The sequence below is a fragment of the Cyprinodon tularosa genome, unplaced genomic scaffold (genome assembly GCF_016077235.1).
Source record: "Cyprinodon tularosa strain WSP-4 unplaced genomic scaffold, ASM1607723v1 ctg488, whole genome shotgun sequence".
Lineage (NCBI taxonomy): Eukaryota > Metazoa > Chordata > Actinopteri > Cyprinodontiformes > Cyprinodontidae > Cyprinodon > Cyprinodon tularosa.
In genome coordinates, this window is record NW_024039216.1 from 146,040 (window position 1) to 163,024 (window position 16,985).

Genomic DNA, 16,985 nt, shown 5'->3' on the forward strand with positions numbered 1-16,985 from the left:
TCAGAGTTCTTACTTTTTTCTCAAGAATTCTCACTTTAATCTCAAAATTCTCACTTTTTTCTTAGAATTCTCACTTTTTGCTCAGAATTCTAACTTTTTTCTCAGAATTCTAACCATAATCTCAGAATTCTCACTTTAATCTCAGAATTCTCACTATTTTCTCAGAATTCTGACTTTAATCTCAGAACTCTCTGTTCCCATATTAAACTGAAATAAAATGTAAAAATCAGTAAACTTTTTAAATTTTTTCAGTGACCCTAATCCTCTTCCGTAGAAAAGTGTACCTGTTCGTCTGCATTCTGTTTAGAAGCTTCAAACACTGGAGTTGGCGGACAAGGCAGAGGGACTTATGGGAAATGGAGTTCTTGCCGTTGATGTCAGGGGGAGGAGAGACTTCAGCTTCAGTAGATGTGGAGTGTGCTCAGAAGGAGGGCTTCTCTCTACGGAGAAGATAGTCCAAACTTTCCTCTCCTCTGTGTCCATCCATAGCCGTGTTCGGGTCGAGGAGGAGGATAAATGAGAAAATGCTTGAAGAGTCTCAGACGGGGAAGCGCTTCTTTTACCAGAGGACGGACATTACAGCCGCTTTTCGGGTGACTTCAGACAGCGGCGCGGACAAACTGAGACTCGAACTGTGTTGAATGGCGGAATTTTCTGCTAAAGTCTGGATTTCCAAACGGTCGAAACCCACAGAGAGAGGAAAGGAGCGGGGGAGGCGCTGGGAAAACGCCCTGCTGCCTGTTGCTGCTGCTGCTGTCTCCAAATTCAAACTTTCGAACCGAGTTGAGGAAAATATGCATCTTTCACTTAACGGGAGGTGAACATTTCAAAGCCGACGTCGTTGAAAGAAAAATACTCCCAACTATCATTACTACCTGGGTGACTAGTCGCTGGAAATCTCTTTGGAATATTTTCAACTACTGTTTTTCTTTAGTTTTTTCTACCTTTGGTCAGTATTCCAGTTGTTGGAGCTATTTGGGTGCTGCTTCTCCAGGCCTCCAGCCGTTAGCCAGGAACAAAAGAGGGGCTCCCATGTAAAGTCCTCACAGTTCAGAGAGAAACTTTCCAATAATTCCCAGGAAAAAAAACAACAACTTTGTTTTATTCAGCCATGTCGCTGGGCGCCGAGAGGAGGATGGAAAACCGCCTGAAGAGGCTGGAGGACATGATCAAGGACCCCCGATGTGCCATAAACCTGGAAAGTCTACTGGTAAGGATGGTTTATTAATGACTGTGTCTGTAACCCTGCACCCATATGCACACTTTTGACACTGATCTCCCCTTGAGAAATCAGACACCTTGATGTAATGTTCACCTTTAATAAAAAGAGGCAGTGGATGCTCTTCAGACAGGCCTGATTAATAGTTAAGACGCAGTGCAGACAGTGCAGTTTGGGGCTCTTTGAAGCGTGTCTGCAGATTAGGATTAACTGCAGGAGAAATGTCCCTACTGGGTGCTCACTGGGACTGATATTTCCTGCACCCCTGTTAAGGCTGCACATGAGGTTAATAACCGATTGCACATTGGCTCACTGGTAAAACAACTTCTCTATTGGAAGTGTCCTTTTAAACAATAAACATCAGCATTTCTTCACTTGCTGATTAAAATATGGATCATGTTGAATTTATTTGCATAAAGAAGTGCTCACACTTCCCATTTCACTCATCCTGTGTACACAACCTTTGTGTTTTATGGTTTTATTGTTTTTGTGATCACAGTTAAATGACCTTCCTCAAAAACCACCTTCTGCAGCACTGTGAGAAATATTATTTTTGGACATTCTTGGCTCTATCTTCTTTCCAACGTTGCCTTAGTTAATTAGTAGACATGTGTTTCTACATCACTTTCTTAACATTACACCACAGCTTTGAAATTACCGGTAGGTGGAGGTCTGGACTTTGACTGGGTCATTTCAACACCTGGTTCCTTTTCAGCCCCAGGAAATTAATGTACTGTTGTGATTGGTTGTTTGGGCCAATATTTAGCTTCCAGCCTGATTTATTATCCTTTATTATTTATTCCCAACTAGGTGACTTATTTTATTGGAATCAGTGGTATAGAGCTACATATTAAGGCCCTCTGATAAACACAGTCTCATATGAATAGAATCATCTGAAGCTACTAACCATAGATGCCTGATTACTGTGTTATAAACACACTGTTTTTTTTAGATGCATGATGCATCAGTTGTTCATATTCAGAATAAAAGAAGACTTAGACTTTGCCTTAGTTGGTGCTTTGCATTATAGCCGAACTTCTCTACTTTAGAAGTTTTGTGATTCATACACGTCCAGCCATGCAAACTTTAGTTTTGCTGCAATCTTAGTTGCTGTTAAGAGAGAAAAAGCTTTAACATTCAACTCTTTCCAACATGCCATGCTTGTCCTCTCATCATCTACATGTCCAGATGTGAATTTAAACATTTAACATTCTAACTGAAGGCTGTTGAGTTTGAGATGTGGCTTTTTGACATTTCTCTGAGAATTGCACATGCTGATATTATAAGGATTTTGATGGGATCTTCTTTCCATGGGACACTGGTAACTGGAAAATCTGTTTAATAAATAGAATGTGTGGAATCTGTTGAGTAGGCAAAATTAACCAGGTGAAGCTTAAAAAATTCTGTTCTGAATAGAGCATATTGACGGACGAAAAAGATTTTTATCTAAAATGCAAAATGTTTACATATTCTTTTTACAATTTTGGTATAATTACTGTTCTAAGTGGGTTACTCTTTAAGATAAAGGCATATTTTATAGTCTCTATACTCCAATTAACGATTAATCTATCACTAAATTAGTTCATTGTTATTGAAATAACCGATTAATCATGATTGATCCAATTAATTGTTTTTGCCCTACTTGAAATTAGATGTAAATCATTTGGCACCTAAGAGATTCAGTGCAATGTATTCAATACAATCAGTTGAACTGTAGTACGGTAATTCCCAATATTTGCTCCAGGTGGAAACTTAAGCTGGACAATTAATCAATTATATCAATTGTTTAAATTTTTTGTTCAGGAAAATTATTATTTTTTTAAATCCTAAATGCAAAAAGGTTTTTTTTTTATAACTAACTTTAATATAACTGCTGTAAGTGGGTCGCTCTGTCAGCTAAAGGATTTTTTTCACAGTCTATATATTCCAGTTAACGATTAATCAACTACTAAATTAATTGACTATTATTTAAATAATCAATAAATCACAAATAATCAGATGAATTGTTTCAGCCCTACTTTGGACAATACTAAGGTTTAGAGGCAATATATTTGAATTTTCAAATTTTTTCCCTTGTATGTTGCTTTTCAAAAAGTGTTCTAATCTTTGTACATCTACAGAACATCCCTTATCCATAACTTAATTATTAGAAAGCAAGGTTACACTAAAGTTTTTTTTTTTTTTCTTTTCTAACATTGGGATAGTTGTTTGCATGGACATGTGTGATTTAAGGTGAAAAACAGTTACTAATATGTGACTTTGCAGGGGATAAATCTTTAATATGTAAACGTTCCATTAATAGGCAATAGTGCTGATAGATGGCAACATTTCCCCCTCTCATTTCATGCCAGTGTGTGTTTGGGAACCAAACTATTTTAAGTACCTGTAGTATTTTGAGTCTGTTGCTCACGGGAGAAAAGAGCTATTCATAGTTTAGAGATGTTATTGTCTCTTTCTGAAGAAGTGCAGCTGGACGTGATGAGTTTTCACTTGCAAATGGTTGTGGAAAAAATTCATTTCCATTACTCAAGCGTGTATTTGTGTGTATATAATAACTTTAGACTTAAATGGGAATGGAAGATCTTCCCAAAACATTTCTTTGTTCCAGTTGGTTATGGAAATTTTTTCCACAGGATTTAACAATCTTGGAGACAAGAAAAACATGCGCTGTATTTTTTTTTTTTAATCTTTTTTTTGTTGTACTTTTGTTTTACGCTGGTTTCAAACTTCAATTAGAATCTAAAACTTACATCTAATGATAATGGTGCGAATCCAATAGAGGTTAATACAGTCGTCGGATTTTCATTATGTTTAGTGGAAAAAACAAAACAGTTGCTACACAACATCAACTATTGAAAAGCATCCAGAAAAAAAGATTTTAAACACTTACTTTGATTAATTTATCCTTTGTTTTGGACATGTTTTTTAGATGACATTTTATGCTTTAAATCAGTTGATTTGAACTCTACATTGTAAATTAAATCTTCAATGAAAGTACCACAATGTTGTAGTATTTATGCATACATGTAAATCAAAATGTGTCGGATAATCAAGTTGCCTCCAGTGAAAACAGAAATACCTCATTATGATGTTAGTAAAGTATTGAAATAATTAGATTCGTAATCATATTTCTGGTTAATTGTTATATTTAAAATTATATCTAAAGCCTGCATTGTTGAGAATTCATACAGTAAGCAGCAGTTTTGATGTGCCGACCATGCAGAGTTTACATATTGTTTTCCTCTTCTCCGTATCAGCCGGTTGATTAGGTGGCCAGACAGTCTGCAGCTGGCTTCGTACCAAGCTACAGCTCATAGTTTGCCAACTGTGGTCGTAAAAATGGATATCTACATAAGAGCAATGGGGGGGCACTTTTTATTAGTTTCCATCACACAACACGGCTTGCTTTATATGTGAGTGCTAGTACGGCAGTTTTTTTTTTTTTGTTTGATATGAAAAGGTGACAGTTTTTTACTGTGTCATACATAGTGGTAGTAATGAACTATTCTATACTCTAAATATGCTAACATTTTTAGCAAGGTTTCGTTTTAGGTTCACCTTGTTTAAGTTCTGTGAAAAAAACCTAAAGCCTTAAAAAAATAATTAACAAATTAATAGATCAGCGAAATAATGGTCCTGCTTTGAACATTCCCATGTTTGGACTCCTCTAACGCAGCAGGTAATTCTAGATCAGTTCACCAGTAACAGTGATGCTCCCAGTTTAAGGGAACCACTGGTTTCTGTTGCTCTCGTCTGCTTTATTTGGCCAGCTCGTTAGTACAATGTACAGCAGTGTGGGAGAGATTTGATTGCAGTGAAGCTTTACTGCTTTACTACTTTCCTCATTAGGAAGTTAGTTTATGAAGCAGGGAAGCAGTTCTGTGTTGGTTTTGTTCGTGCTATTTACTGGTACTGCCAAAGGAAGACCTGCTTTGGGCTGAATCATTAAAAGGATTGTCTGAGTTATCTCAGGCAGTCACTGGGTGAGAGGCAGGGTCACCAGTCCATCAGAGACGCACTAATGGGCGGGTTATACTTCTGCAACCACACACATCAAATGTCGTTTGCCTCTGGTCGTGAACGAGTTTTGCTGGTATGCTTCTGCAACGTCGGTCTGGTATTTCTAGGGATGCATAGCAGTTTCCCGCGAAAGCGATAGGGGGAGCCTATTCGAGAACTCGCGATAACGTCTGAGGATGGTCACGAGAACTTCTTTGGCGACGCCGGCGAGTGTTTATTTTCCAAACAACGTTGTCTGAGGCATCGTACAATTGGTTGTACTGTCGAACCTCCTCGATCAGCCTTTCGTCGTGGTTATCCATTGTTGTTGTTACTCCTCAGCTTTTAAATATGGCGCGCCCCGGCGCCGAATCGAGAAGGGCGACCACACAGACAGCCGGAAAGGCACACCAAGGACCAGTCACAGCTGCTTTTTGTCTTCGCACTTCTGCTTGAGATTATCGAAGGTCTGACGTGTAGTCGGGATTTTTTTGAGGTGCGCGACAACGGTTGCAGAGCGTCTGAGTGGGGGGCGTGGTCGCAGAGCCACAGAGACAGATTTGACGGTCACAGAGGCTATGCGTCAGAAGTATAAATTGGCCTTAATGCACACAAACACATCCTTATCTAAGGGACGATTGGGGCAATTTTTAGCATTTATTCTGGTTATTATTTAGTATTCATATGTTTTACTTGCTTTAACATAAAAAAAAACCTAACAGATTTTCAAAACCTTTAGAAACTGTTCCCTCTATTGAATATAATATAAATCTTTTACTTTTGTGTTTGATTTCAATTAATATGTTTAAACTTTATACATCAACTGTATAAAATGTGTTTTTTTTATGGACATCTTATGGAGGAAATTGAAATTTGGAGGAGAAAAGCGGGTTTGAAATGGTGTTGTTTCCTTTTTATAGTCTAAACCCCTCCCCAGACAACCCTGCCTCTATCTCCTGTATGCTCCCTTCTAACATCCACCAAAGACCTTAGCAGTGTTTACTTCCTGGGCATGAAGGTGCTGAAAGCAAAGTTGGAGTAGGAAGCTTGCGTAGGAGAGAAAGAGCTGCAGCTTTCCATTTTTAGCTGCCCTGCTGCTGCTGCTGGGATCAAGACGTTTTACTGGCCAGGGTGGGATTGAGACACACGAAGAGCTCAAGCATGACGAAGTGCAGGTTGAATAAAAAAAAACACACATACTTGAAGTGCCTTGATAATTGTTCATAACCTCAGCTATGGTAGCTTAGCAACAGCTAAAAAAGGAAACTCACTGGAAGAAGCTGAACTGTGGACTCAAAGTTGGTCTTCTCAGTCACTGCTCAGCAAAAACAAAGTCATTAATTTGCTTCAGGTTTCTGCTTAAAAGTCAGCGTGTAGGAGGACATGTTCAGATCTTTCCAAGAAGCGCCTCCCCTGAGAAACCGGACGGAGAGGAATCCGTTTCCTTATAATCAGCTCCTCCAGAACCCTTCTGTTCTAACACTCGTAGTCTGCACGGGAAATTCCCTCTGTTTTATTCCTTCAGTGTAACCTGAATTGTCAGATACCTTCTCTCATTATTTGGCTGTTAGCTGGTTTTCTAGGCATTCGGTGCATCAACGCTGACAGCAAAGTGATGTTTGACTACAGGAAAGGGAGGGCTGTGTTGCAGTTAAAAAATAGAAGAAATCTGTACACTTGATTGGAAGTGATGTTTTTTTTCCTGCCGTCCTAAAGGAAATGACCTCACTGAGTAAATAGTTGGCAGCTGAACGTGAGGCTCAAAGTCCCTACGAGTGGCCACACTTTCACTCTTTCATATTTTAACCTTATCTCTTTTTTTTCTCTCTCAGACTCTGTAAACACACTGCAGGTACTGCTGTGCTTTGACCCTGCTGCAGACCCGATGTGTTCAGAGAACTTGATGCACAGAGCTTAAGTAAATATGATGATAATGAGGCCTTGGAGGGAGTTGGATGTTCTGCCTTTTTATATTCTGTTGCTGTTTTTTGACTTTCTCTAGTTTTTATCTTATACTGTGCTTCATTTTCCTAATGTTTCCCATTACAGGGTTTCTCTCCCTCTATTTCTCGTTTATATGTAATTTCCCCTCAATGCTTCGGACCCTTAAGTGTGTAGCTTTATCCATGGGGAGCACAGGGTAGACCCAGCTTGTTCTCAGAGAGTCGACCTTAAAATCTGCCTCATCTCTGGAGTGTAGTCGACTTGTTCTCATTCTGAGCCTCAGAGTGCCTGCTGGAAAGAAACACTGCCTTATAAGGCACTGGGGGACGGTGGCCCCAGTACGTTTTTTTTCTTTTCTTGAAAACAAACCAGTCTCTCTGCTACACACCTCGTTTGGTGAGATCCTCAGGCTTTTGCATGGTCTTTTTTTAGGTTTTGCTCCTCTGCAGTGAAAGCCAAAGGAATTCATGAAATCATGTTTCAGCAAGCTGCTTTTGCTAGTTTGGGATTTTCCTTTTTTAATATATATTAACGACCGTGGATGAAAGATTTGTATCAAAAGGTGGAAGTGCAGCCATTTTCTTACTTTTTTTCCCCCCTCTCCCTCTCTCTGAGGGGTTGCGGTTTCTATCCAGTCTTGGAAAATGTAAAAATTTTCCTCTAATATTTCTCACATTTATTTTAGTATAGAAATAAATGCAGGGAGGAAGGGAGGAAGGACTATTTATATGTACTTAAAATAGTCAACATTTGGATCTTCTACCACGTCAATCCTGCAGTTTAAACAAATTCATTAACATCAAGAAACAAGCATACTGCTATGGCCTAATGGAGGTTACGGTTGACCATGTCTTGGATGTTGAAGGGGTTTGTACAGACAAGCCCCTTACTTATCTCCAACCGACGGCTTGATCCATGCATGTGAGCTTAAAACATGAAGAGATCTGTCTAACGGTATGGGTTTGCCAAAAAATCTAATTTGTGGTTATTTTCAACCATTTTTGTGATTGCAGTTTTATTGTTATTTCCCTTTGCACTAAGCACAACCATTTCACTCCAGTTTTTTCATGACCTTAAAGGCTTGCTTGTCCAGAGTCCATTGTTGCAGGACGTTGCTGTAACCTTTGCGTAACAAAAGTTCTTCCTTCTACTATAATGCATGGATCTTTGTGCTTGCTGCAACTTTGTCTTGCCTCCTGTGTGGCGGAAAACCCACTTCTAGTGTGTTACTGCCACCTAAAAGACTGGAGTGACAAATGTTGTGTCCTACTCTTGTTAAATATAATGTGAGTGCATCTGCAATTTGAAAATAATGTTTTTTCTAAATTGTGATAATATTGCAAATGCAATTAATTGCCCAGCCCTACATATCGGCTCACATAGCATTTGTTTCAAGAGCCTCTGCTAAATCTCTGTTAAAGAAGATGTTGGCAGCTCTGTTTTAAACATCAAGGTTCAAATAGTCTTGAGATTACTCACTAGGCCTGTTTTACAAATATTGTTTAGATACTAAAGACGTACTAAAATGTCAAAACAATTTTGTATTATAAAAATATTATAATGAAGTGAGAACCACATTTCAAACAATAACCTTTTAAGCTCAATGAAGAAATACTGTTCTTTACAGGCATAAAGTGAAGCATTCCAAAAATAAAAAAAAAGCTATATCAATAAAGTAGGTGAAATAAAAAGTTTGAAAATAAAGAAAATAAAAAAAGTTTAAAATCTAATCCAAAAGCAACCAAATGGCACATTTATAATGTATAAAAAATAAATAAATACAGAAAATAATGAACTTATAATGGTCCCCTTATAGAATTTTTTTTATCCTGTTAGTTGCATATATCAAAGTGCTTAAATCAGTGTCAGCAGGACGAAGCTTTACAAACCGGTCCAAAAACCAAAAACTCTTTCCCCTTTTTCCTGTCTGACATTTTACTGCAATGCTTAGTCTTTGCACACATGAAGCCTTGATTGTATCGGGCTGCTTCCAGACCTATTATTTGTCGTGGTTAACCAACCACAGAGCTGTGGTACATCAAACCACCACCCCTGCTGCACCCAAATTAAAGTCATTATAACCTGGTTAAACACTTTCTAAGGATACCTCTGCATCCTCAGGGAAAAAGTACAACATGAACACAGGATCTATTCTTTCTCTTCTGGAACTAACTTATGAGAACATATTAGAACAGAAGTTTAAGTACTTTTTAGACTTCCTGTTATGAGTGACCTTATTTATATAGTATTTGGAACAAAGGTGACGTCACCCATTGAGTGTGAGGGAATTTTTTAAAGGGGTTTAGCGATTTGCATTTACAAAATGATCTCTTGTTTGACATTTAGGTGGTTTTTGATATTATAGGATTTCATATTTGTTAATGGCCTAGGTGACACATGAACACACAACACTTTAACAGTAAATTTCATTGTCTCTATTGCCTTTGAAAATGTAGCTTTTTTGCAGCTAGCATTTTTTCATCCAGTCTGTTCCATGACAAACCAAACGTGAAAGCTCTAAAGGATAAAACAGAAGCTTTTTTTTTTCTTTTAGGCTCAGACTTACTCTTCTTTGCTCTCTTGCATCACTGGACAATCATAAAGATTTTTTTTTCTTATATGGCTTTATATATTGTTATACTTCCTCTAGATTAATTCCCCTCTCTTCACTCAACTTCACTCTCATGCAATCTTCTTCCTGCAGTAACAGCTTCCACACTAAAAAGTTTCCCCTAAGTGGAACTCAAAATAAAATGAAAAACATTCCCAGTCATTTACAATAACTGACTGCTGTTTCACTTTAATGGATTTCTACTGGATCAGTTCATATCAACTGGTCCTAAAGAGTTTGATACCTAGGTCTTTTTCTAATTTCAAATGGGAGAGAGAGAGCAGAGAAGAACAAAAAGCTCCCACACATTCACACCACTTCTTCCATCTGGCCTCTGTTTTATCTCTCCATCACAACCCAATGGTGAAACACAACCTCCTACACATACTCATGTACTGATTCAGGGACTTTTGCATTCATTTTCACAAGCAGACGCATTATTCTGTTGATCTTTGCGACAACAAGCCACATTGTGTGAAGCCAGCAACAATACAATGCATTGCCAAACAGCTTTGGATTGTCAGTGAGTTCGTACAGCTTTTGTTTCCTTTAAGGAACCCAAACAGGAAAATTTGTGTGATTGTCGATTTAGTCTTGCATCATCAAATCTGAAGGTGATGATTTAAATAGTCTGTGGCAATATTAATGTTTACATAAAAGCTAAGGCATTGCAATCTCTAATGACTGAAACTGAAAGTAGGACCTGTATGATGATGCTATTAGTCTGAGTGGTTTCTATTTTAAAACTATTTTCCGGCTTGAATAGTTCCGCAAAATTGGGTAAAATGATCAATCTTGAAGAATATTCAATTTTAATTGTGGGATTATGTTTTGTTACTATTATTTTTACGATTCGCAAAAATTAGCTGTTGATGGGTATGGATCTCTGCATGCAAAAGCCTTTGCAGTTGGGAAAGGAAAAACAAAACGCCATCTGTTGCTTTAGTTTTTGTGATGAGTTTGGTTCTTTTTTTATTTTAAGAACAGATTTGTTGCAAACATCTTTTCTATATCTTTTGCTTTTACTGTAGCTTACTCAATATTGGCAGTAGGTGTTTTTAAGTGAATTTCAGTACAGTGAAGGTCCTTGGAGGCCATCCTTTGAATAAGAATGCCTGTAAAGATTAACCCCTGTCCAGGAAGAACATCAGTGTCTGGAATTTCTGCTTGAAGTACCACAGAAGACTTGCATGAAGTTGTTTTATATGATGAATACTTTTTCTGATTTTTTGGGACATTTTTAAAATAATTTGTCAATAGAGTAAAAGATGAGTCTTCTATGATGCCGACAGTTATGCAACCTGATACAATCCATGTGTTTCCTCCCAAGTCTGTCCAACAACACCACCATGAATCAGGAGTGGGATCACAATCAACTTGTCCAAAGTTCCAGAAGTTAGATGATGATCAATGTTTTTTTTCTGTTTGAAGAAGCACTGCGTTTGATGGCAAAAGTGATACCAGATTTACTTAAAGCTCATAAAGTGACCCATTTAGTATAGTGTCAGGTGTAATCCTCAGATCTTAACCCTGTTAAAGTTCATTGTCATATTCTGAAAGTTATCTAGAAGCAGATGGATATACAGAAGCAAACAAGCTGGATTCAACTCCACAGTGTGAATTTTTTTAAATTGTAGAAGTTTTGAAGAAGGATCTGACAATATCAAATCCTCACTTTTAGATTTTATTTAAACTTATTATATAGAAAACAAGCTGTGCTTCAATCATGTAGGTTACTGCTGCTGATATCTCACCCTCTGGACTTGATATCGCCCACACGTTTAGGTTGCATAATCTATTGTTAGCATAGAGTAAGGCTGGCAGGTGTAAGCAGTTTGGGCATGCTACAGGCACTGGTTGTCCCCTACTTGCTGATTTTTCTGGCACCTTCTGTGTTTTTCACAAAAATGTGAAGGGTACAGGAGCAGGGGACAGAAATCTGTCGGAGGCATGAATAAGACACATGCTAAGACACATACACATGCTAATTGCGAGTCCAGGATTCCTGCTCTTGAGTTTCCATTGGAGTGTTTACTGGCCGTGCTTGGCACAGTCCCCTTGCTCTGCCCTTCTATGCAGTTTATCTGCATGACTATTTTTAAGATTACTGGAATTTAATCAAAACTTCAACTTCTCTTCAGTCCTTTTAAAGCCCAGAGCAGGGCTGCTTATTTTCCCGTTCCACATGCATGCCTGCCGATGAGCCTGGGACGCACTTCAGCTGTGATCTGAGGTTGTGCATGGTTGGGGTGTTTTGCATTGCATATTTCAGCACCAAAAACATTGCATTCCTAACTTTGAAAATCCACAAAATGTTTGTGAGTAGAGTGGAGCTCCTTTTTTGAATGTGTTATTCCTCTTATCTGTCAAATCTGCTGTCGACATTGCCTGCCTAAACTCTTCACCACCCTATAAAACAATGTAGATCTCTTCAAAAGGAAAAAAAAATTGAATCTACCTGAAGGGACATGCAGCTTTTTTCTAGTTATTACAGCTTCCTCTTTTTGTTTTGGAGTTTCTAAGCAACAGTAACCAACTAGTTGGGAGACAATATAACAAAAGATAAAAACTTGTTTTAAAGATACAGACCCACTCACTCTGATAAGATGTATATATATGTACTCCTGTGGTAGCTTGGGCAGATACTAAGGTTGGGTTGTTAACATACCTTTCATGAGATTTGTGACCCTGTGATGAAGGAGCTTGCTGTGTGTACTTTAAATTGCTTGTACTGACAGAAATTTGTTTAAGACTTTACACTCAGGATAAGTAGGCTGCTTCCTCCAGCAGAAAGTTAGCTTGGTTTCTTACTTGGCATTTTGTGGAGGACTATTGTCTTAAATAGGTTGCAGATCATATCGTCATACCGTTAATGATATTCAGCATTTAAGGCTTAAGAGTTTGATGCTCCCAGCTGTATTATGCTGAATTTTGAGAGTCAGTGATGTCTGGTTTATGCACAAAGTCTATAGTAGACATGCAATTAGGGGCATAAAAAGTTCCTGTTGTGCCTTTTGAAGTATTTAGAGTGTTAGACATGATCCGTTCTGATCTTTCAGGCATCACACTCCAACCGTGTCCAAAGCTTTAGGCCTTGAATTTGAAAAATCTTAAATTTTACATTGTGTTGCATTTTTGCAGCAGAAACAAAATTTCAAAAAGTAAAAAAAAAAAAAAAATTGTACTACTAAGAATTAAGTTTTATATACCTAGACATATTTAAACCTTTTAAGTGGCCGATTTATCATCTTGACTGAATATATGCTTATGATATCTAAAATACATTTCTTCATAGTCAAAGTAATACAAATTCTGACCAGTAACGATAGCAATATGGAGATCTGAAATTAATTTCTCCAGAGTGTTTATTCTAGATGTGAACAATGGTCATTTTGACAAGGGGACATTTTTTATTTTTTTTTCAGATATCAGAAATGGAATGCAATAGCAGACTATTGCATTGTCACCACAATAACATTATGAGGAAAACTATTTTATTGCTTTAATGGTAGTGGATCAATTTATCTATTTAGGTGAAATCACCTGTCAGCAGGAGAAAATGAAAAATAAAAACATTGTTCAAACAGGTAGGACCTGTGCATCATCTTATGGGGTTCCTCCTCAGTTTGATTCTGTCCTCCATCCCTCAGTAAATACTAAGTGGCTGTTTGCAGCCGCTTCAGATGTTATCATCCCAATAAATGTCAGTTATTAGCAGTTATCAGTCTCATAGAATGGCTACAGATTGTACTGGTAGGCTCAACAGGTTATCAAAGAATGAATCCTAATCATAAGGTAATACAATTTTCCTTATGTAATTTTATCTGTTTGTGAAATAAAAAAATAATTTCAGTAGCTCTTCATGTACTGTTAAAAAATAAAAATGAATAATCCGCATGTTACTGATACTAAACTAACCAAAAACTAATAAATGGCATATCCTGTAGACTGAGTTTTAGAATCCTCTCCCTATAAGTAGGAGGATCAGCACCTCCAAATCCGAGGCCGTGGTTCTCCACCGAAGAGAGGTGGACTCCCTTCTTCAGGTCGGTGGAGAGTCCTTGTCTCAAGTGGAGGAGTTAAGTATTTCGGGGTCTTGTTCACGAGTGAGGGGTGGATGGAGCGTGAGATTGATAAACGGATCGGTGCAGCAAAGCTCTCGATTTACTGATCGATCTACGTTCCCACCCTCACCTATGGTAATTATCGAAAGGACAATATCACAGATACAAGCGGACAAAATCAGTTTCCTTCGCAGGGTGGCTGGGCGCAACCTTCGAGATCGGGTGAGGAGCTCAGTTACTCAGTTATAGTCAGACTGACTCAATTAGTTTTATTTTCATCTAGACACCTGAGCTGCTTTGATGAGCTGTGATACCTTAGGTGTGAAAAGTGACTTATCCTAGACAGTTCTCTACATCTGATCGGTTCCTCTGCTTGGTTTTGATGTGTGTCACTGCTCAAGATGAACTCAAACATATAAGAAAAATGTACTTTTTGGTTGATAAAAGCTTGTTTAATTTTCCAATTGCATCCTCACTAAGCAGAACAGATCCCCATCCTATTTTATTTACTATTTTACTGCCTAAGAAATAAAATATTTTCATGTACCCCTTGCAATGCACTTGGGACCACTAGGGGTACGCATACCCCCGGTTGGTAAAACACTGCACTAAACTACAACAAAAATCTCCTGATTAACTCAGGAAATGAACAACGTGATTGCCGGTAAGGAGAGCAGAGACAAAGGACACCCCATGTTTACTCAACAAATCCAGCTCCGACCAGGTTAGCTCTGGCGAGAATGTTACTACGGCAACAGACAGAGGTTGAGTAAACTTTACTTTATGAAATGGAAAACTGAGTTTCCCTGATTTCAGGTTTAGAAAACTTAGTTTTCAGTAAACCCGATCTTTGAAACAGACCCCTGATCAACTGACTGAACAGAACATAAACGCCAAATAAAGGAAAGCTCCACTCTCTATTGCATCTGAGACTGGCAACACACATCAAATGCGTCTGCACAAACTTTGCTCAGCACCATTAGAGGGCTTCAAATCATTTGGACTTAGCATTACTTCTCAACCCTGTTTTTTTTTTTTTAGACATTCAATAATTGACTAAAAAAAAAACATGATATTCTTTATAAACATGGCAGGGAAATACGGTCCAGTGACATTCTAGTAAACCTACTCTACTGTCTCTAAGGCTAAAGCTCGCTAAATTTGTTGCATTTAACCACTCGTGTTTTTTTTCACCAGTTAATCAGTAATATGAGTGAAATAAGTCGAAATGCTGCATGGGAGATTTATTAAACTTTAAAATTGTTGAATCAGCTCCACTCTTCCCCAGACACCAGCAAGTTATTTATTATTTATAAATAGTCACTTTGACTCAGAAGCTGTGAAATGTTCCCTGGAGCCTTGTAGGCGTCTCTTTTAGTCATGAAACTCAAAGGAACCGTTAGCAGTCGTTTATATGCACCCCAGCAGCAGAATAATTACAACCACTGACATCTTTGTTAATCCTGATGTCTTAACAGCAGGCCTCTTAAGTAAACTGTTAACAGAAAACGGTTCTCTTTCCTGCTCTTTGAGACATCTTTTGGATTAAAGTTATTCTAATTTATTTTACTTTACTGGAATGGCTTGGATGCTATATTTTCTTTCAGAGAAAGAAAAACCCTAAACAAGGCTGCCGATATCTCCTATCTCTAATATATTACTGCATGTAGAGGTAGGTGTTGTTTACATTTCACACTGAAAAGAAGATGCAATTACACCAAAGATTATTCAAAAATTATTACATTTTTTTTTGTTTGTTATGCATCCCTCTGGTTTTGAGCTTAGAAAGAAAACATGAACTGCAATTAAAAATGTTTAAAGTTTATATTTCCCCAAATGGAACCAGTTGCTTAATAAGCTTGAATTGGTTGAATATGGATAGAAATATGTTTTATAAGACGTCACTTAAGTAGAAAGTAACAGGACTTATTTGTTTCTTAAGAAATTGCCAACTGTTATCTGGGAAGCTTTTTCAGTTCTGAACATAGTTCTGAGTAAACAGGCTAATAAGTTGTGGTTAGAACAATCCCACTAATAGGACCATTAAAGTCACTTGTTGAGCTATTAGCAGATGTGAGTCACATCCACATTTGTGTGTTGTTGCCCCTAACGATGCCATGTTAGTTGTTTTGTGTCCCCATGTTTGAATTATTGAAAAAAAACACCTGAGAAGACTTCATCTTTGACACATCCTCTGCAGTCCTGTAGTTAGAAGCCTGGATGTGAGCCACAGGCTGCAGCTGCTTTGTATGTTTTACTGTGAATGGATGAGGTTGGTTATTAGCCTGAGACACTCGTGGATTATGGGCTGATAATGGCTCGTAAACATCTGTTTATGTTTGCCGTGGCTTCATATTTCCTCACCGCATTAATGTTTAGCCTTTTTGAGTGACTCATGTCAGAACAGAATAAAGAATCTTATTTTGGACATTCGGCTAGCTCAGGGGTCTGCATTTTTTTGCTCCAGAGCTGCAAGTGACGCTTTAAAGCCCTAAAATGGCTCTTAATAATAGTGGCTTAAAATATATATTATAAAACAGCTAATGTAGTATGACGAGAGCTACCAGTCAGGGAAGCTTTAGTGTTTTTTTTTAAACAATATTTGATTACATTTTCACAACAGAATTACATAAAAAGAACCAGAAATATGTTTTTATATCTACTTTGCATTCATTATCTTGAATGCATTTGTTTATTTTTTAAATAAAAATCCTCTAGAAGAAAATCCATGCTTAAGCTTTTTTTTTTATGTATGTTTTGTGTTTTTTTCTTGTTATTTTAAAAACTAAAAATACAAATAAACTGTTGGTTGTTTGAAACCAATATATTCAAAGGTTATATAACATTTGCGGCTCTAAACAACTTTCTTTCAGCTGGACCCAAGCCCAAAAGCTCTTTAGATCTTAAAGGTTAGAGACCCCTGGACTAGCTGTAGCAATAGAAGAGCAGTTGTAATGGAAAATATCAGAATAAAAGCAATTTTTGTTGCCTTCATTCAGGCGTTCACACTCATTTGAATATGCACTACATTTGGTCTTGTTTATTATGTTGTAATTTTTAGCTTATTTGTATTATCTAGATCTATTATTTATTTATCTGTTTGTAACTAGAATTGATGATATAAAGTTTTGAATAAAATTATTTTATT

General features: G+C 37.6%; 1 protein-coding gene across 1 annotated transcript in view; it reads left to right on the forward strand.

The window, feature by feature from the left end:
• The first annotated feature begins 386 nt into the window (after positions 1–386).
• The window catches only part of rock2a (rho-associated, coiled-coil containing protein kinase 2a), a 41,301-nt gene continuing 24,702 nt past the window's right edge, over positions 387–16,985 (forward strand). Inside the window, exon 1 of the mRNA XM_038302333.1 lies at positions 387–1,210. Coding sequence (XP_038158261.1) covers positions 1,112–1,210 — 99 coding nt within the window. The 5' untranslated portion in view covers positions 387–1,111. The remainder of the gene's footprint in view (positions 1,211–16,985) is intronic.